This window comes from Aptenodytes forsteri, unplaced genomic scaffold (assembly GCF_000699145.1).
Source record: "Aptenodytes forsteri isolate BGI_AS27 unplaced genomic scaffold, ASM69914v1 Scaffold284, whole genome shotgun sequence".
In the NCBI taxonomy this organism is placed as follows: domain Eukaryota; kingdom Metazoa; phylum Chordata; class Aves; order Sphenisciformes; family Spheniscidae; genus Aptenodytes; species Aptenodytes forsteri.
This window is the reverse complement of record NW_008794445.1, coordinates 5,434,875-5,438,874: the sequence shown is the minus strand read 5'-3', so window position 1 is coordinate 5,438,874 and position 4,000 is coordinate 5,434,875. Positions and strand designations below refer to the sequence as shown.

The window sequence follows — 4,000 nt, the reverse complement described above, 5'->3', positions numbered from 1 at the left end:
GGCACTTTGCCTTGTTGAGCCTCGTACAATTGGCCTTGGCCCATCGATCCAGTCACAATCTAATATAAAGGTAATAATATAAAAAAGATTCTATTCCGCCTTCTGCTTAATATGTGCTTACACACTCAAAATTTATTATGTAAAAATCGGTATCAAAATTCCCATTTAAGAAATGGGAGGTAGAAAGCAAAATACAAACCCAATGTATTAAAAAACCTGACAGCACAGATATTCTGGAAAATTCCCTAACACCAGTAAGAGATTTCAAAACATTAAAACTTCTGAAGTAAAGTTTATAGAAGTTTCAATGCAAATAAAACACAACGATAAATGAACAGCATGAAAAAAATGAGAATTTAAAATAATTCAAAGAAACCTCAGTCATTGCAAAAAAATAAAATATGCAAACATATGCATAGAAAATGGTTTATACAAATCCAAGGAGGGGGACAAAAGCTTTTCAATTGTTCGAACACGTACATCGTTGGGATTTTTTTTTTTGCGGGGGGTAATTTTTTGTTTACTTTGTAGACTTTACAGCACTGTTTAGGAGGTAACAGCAAGCGATGTCCTAACGTGATCTGTGACGGAGAGAGAAGAAAACGGCGCGAACCCCGCCCCTCCTCGCTGCAGTCCCCAACCAGGTCGGCTCCCACCGCATAAAGGCCGCGGCGCGGCCGGCGGCGGCTCACAGCTCGGCGCGGGCAGAGTCGGCGGGCGCCAAGCGCCACCGCAAGGTGCTGCGCGACAACATCCAGGGCATCACCAAGCCGGCCATCCGCCGGCTGGCTCGGCGCGGCGGCGTGAAGCGCATCTCGGGGCTCATCTACGAGGAGACGCGCGGCGTGCTGAAGGTCTTCCTGGAGAACGTGATCCGCGACGCCGTCACCTACACGGAGCACGCCAAGAGGAAGACGGTCACGGCCATGGACGTGGTCTACGCCCTCAAGCGCCAGGGACGCACCCTCTACGGCTTCGGCGGCTAAAGCTTTCCGCCCCCGGACCATCTCGAGAACCCAAAGGCTCTTCTAAGAGCCACCCACTTGAACTGGAAAAGAGCTGTGTTGCTTCAAAGCTGGTAAAAAGAAAGTCAATGTACTTAGATTACGTTTCTGTTAATTAATCGCTTTTTTAATTAGTACATTACTGTGTAGATGACTGCTAAGACGCGGTTAAGTACTTGGTAGTTAACTAAATGCGTATTGCTAATATGTTAGGGACTACCCTAGTTAAGTGGATTAGGGAATATACGAAGCTATTGATTTCGTTATCGGCGTAACTGGAATATAACGAGTTTAGGACTTTCTTTACTTTTTCTCTGAAAAAAACGAGCTTCATAGCAAAACACCCTAAACTCAGGCTCCTGCTTTCAGCGGTTGAGCTGGCCCGGCTCAGAGGCAGGTACGCGTCGCCCTGCGGGCACCTCTCGTGGTCTCTATTTTTTCTCTAACGGAGTAAAGAGTAGCAGAAGTAGGTACGTATTGGTATTTAAATTACGTTAATCCCTGTACTGATGCTCGGCAGGTAGAAACGTAGGGGCGCGGGGTGGGAGGTGTCAGAGGTGGTCGCCCCCTGAACTCCTCGTAAAAACTTTAAATACCGGAATGATCCCAAGTCTGTCCTCTGAAAGCTGCTTTTTTTTTTTTAGGGAGTCGTCCGTTTTTCTTTGTGCGTCCGATACGTTAAAGCTTAGGAAGCTTTTCTTCTTTCAACTCGGGGCTGCTGAAGCCGGAGCAGTTCTCCGTATCCAGTGTCTGTATCCCCGTATCCAGTGTCGGTACCGGGCCTCCCTTCTCCCGAAGGCCCTTCTCTACTCGGGCTCTAAGGACAATTATCCTGGCTAGGAAAACATAGCAGAAACATGCAGTGGGAAAAATGGGAAGCCCCCGGGCTACAAAGTTTGTATTTCAGCAAGTAACAGCCTGGGCATGCTGCTTACGCTGAAAGAAATTCAGAGTCGTTGAAAACACTATCCCTTGAATTAGAGCATTTTCACGTGCGATTCATCTCAATCCAAAGACATTTACCATACCAGATACGGTATGACTTTATACTATTTCCAGATTAAAGTTACTCCATGGTTTTTTTTTTTTTTAAATAAAAAAACCACACACACCAAATAACCCCAAACAAACCAAACCCAACACCTCCACTCCCCAAGAAAAGAAAAACAAGCCCCAAAATACCGTTATAGGGATTCCTTTTAGAGGAAAACCAGCACAACGCTTATTTTTCAAAGCTCAGTTCCCAGTGAATTAGTACAAAATAAACATGAGCCTTGTGTGCGTTCAGGACAGTGTAATTTACAGTTAATCATTCCCCCTTTGAACAATTTTCGCTAAAGGTTTTCGTTTACGAGATAGACTATAAAAATTGCCTTCAGAAATAGGCAAAACCGAAAATAAAAGCGGCGAAGTGCAAGACGGGGGGAGGGCGAGCGCCGCTGGGCGGTTGGCGCAAAGGCGCGCTGTCGAGGCGGGCTTTTCGAATTTGAAAGCCTCCAATAGTAACGGCGCACTGCTGCCAGCCAATCGGAGAGGGGAACATGCTATAAAAGCCGCCACGGCAACAAGACCCTTCCGTTCCACGGCGCCGGTTCCGAGAGGCAGCCCTCTTCCCTCAGAGCCATGGCGCGCACGAAGCAGACGGCGCGTAAGTCGACGGGCGGGAAGGCGCCCCGCAAGCAGCTGGCCACCAAGGCGGCCCGCAAGAGCGCGCCGGCCACGGGCGGCGTGAAGAAGCCGCACCGCTACCGGCCCGGCACGGTGGCGCTGCGCGAGATCCGGCGCTACCAGAAGTCGACGGAGCTGCTGATCCGCAAGCTGCCCTTCCAGCGCCTGGTGCGCGAGATCGCGCAGGACTTCAAGACCGACCTGCGCTTCCAGAGCTCGGCCGTGATGGCGCTGCAGGAGGCGAGCGAGGCCTACCTGGTGGGGCTCTTCGAGGACACCAACCTCTGCGCCATCCCAAGCGCGTCACCATCATGCCCAAGGACATCCAGCTGGCCCGCCGCATCCGCGGCGAGCGCGCCTGAGGCTCCTGCCGCAGGCCCCTCCTCCGTGATCTTTCATCCCCGTACCTAAAGGCTCTTTTAAGAGCCACCACGTTGCACAAGAGGGCTGTGACACGGTCTCTTGATACTTGGATACAAGACTAAATCTTCCTGAAGTTCTTTTAAGGTAGTGTAAGGTTTTGGGACTGTTTTGTAACTGCTAACACTTCTAGCATTTAGCTTGTTTCCCTCCCACCCTCCCCAGCTCTGTGCTCAGCTGACTTCTCTGGATACTTGTCAAGAGGCCTTTGCAATTCTAGTGAAAACACGTTTATGAGCTTTCCAAAGCAGCCGTCTCAAACTGCTTGATTTTTTGACCAGGCTGTTACATGCTGTTATAGTGAGAGGCTTGGAAATATCTAATCGACTATACAGAAAAAGTAACTGCACAAATCGAAAAAGGAGTGCTCAGATAAGGTAACTGAAAAATGCTTTTCATTTAACAATCATGGAAAGAGCTATAATAAAAAAACCCAAAACAGTAGAGTGGGACAGAAAGCCTATGATAATTCTTCCCCCGCCTCCTCCCCAAACTTGATACTTCTTCTGAAATATTTTATTTTGCAGTGGTTTTATGAAGCACTGCAGGTTTTTACTTTTAAGCAATGTGGAAGGCATAATCTGACTTAAGATTAGAAGATAGGCTTCAAACAGCATTTTATTGAAGAAAAATTGATGTAAATACACTCTATCTTTGCTTTTACTAGGATATACTCTAAAAATCCTAACACTGTATTAGATATCTGTCCTGGTTTTTGCTGGGATAGAGTTAATTTTCTTCCTGGTAAGAAAAGCTGGTAGAAGAGTGCTGTGTTTTGGATTTAGGATGAGAACAAAGTTGATAACACACCGATGTTTTAGTTGTTGCTAAGTAGTGCTTACACTAGTCAAGGACTTTTCAGCCCCCCAGGCTCTACCGACTGAGAAGGCTGGAGGGGCACAAGAAGC

General features: G+C 47.6%; 1 protein-coding gene and 1 pseudogene across 1 annotated transcript in view; both read left to right on the top strand.

The window, feature by feature from the left end:
• LOC103907902 (histone H4) overlaps positions 1–1,058 on the top strand; it is a 12,904-nt gene extending 11,846 nt beyond the window's left edge. The window contains exon 2 of the mRNA XM_019474816.1: positions 634–1,058. Coding sequence (XP_019330361.1) covers positions 634–986 — 353 coding nt within the window. The 3' untranslated portion in view covers positions 987–1,058. The remainder of the gene's footprint in view (positions 1–633) is intronic.
• A 1,560-nt stretch (positions 1,059–2,618) lies between these two features.
• On the top strand, positions 2,619–3,034 carry LOC103907822 (annotated as a pseudogene).
• The last annotated feature ends 966 nt before the right edge of the window (positions 3,035–4,000 follow it).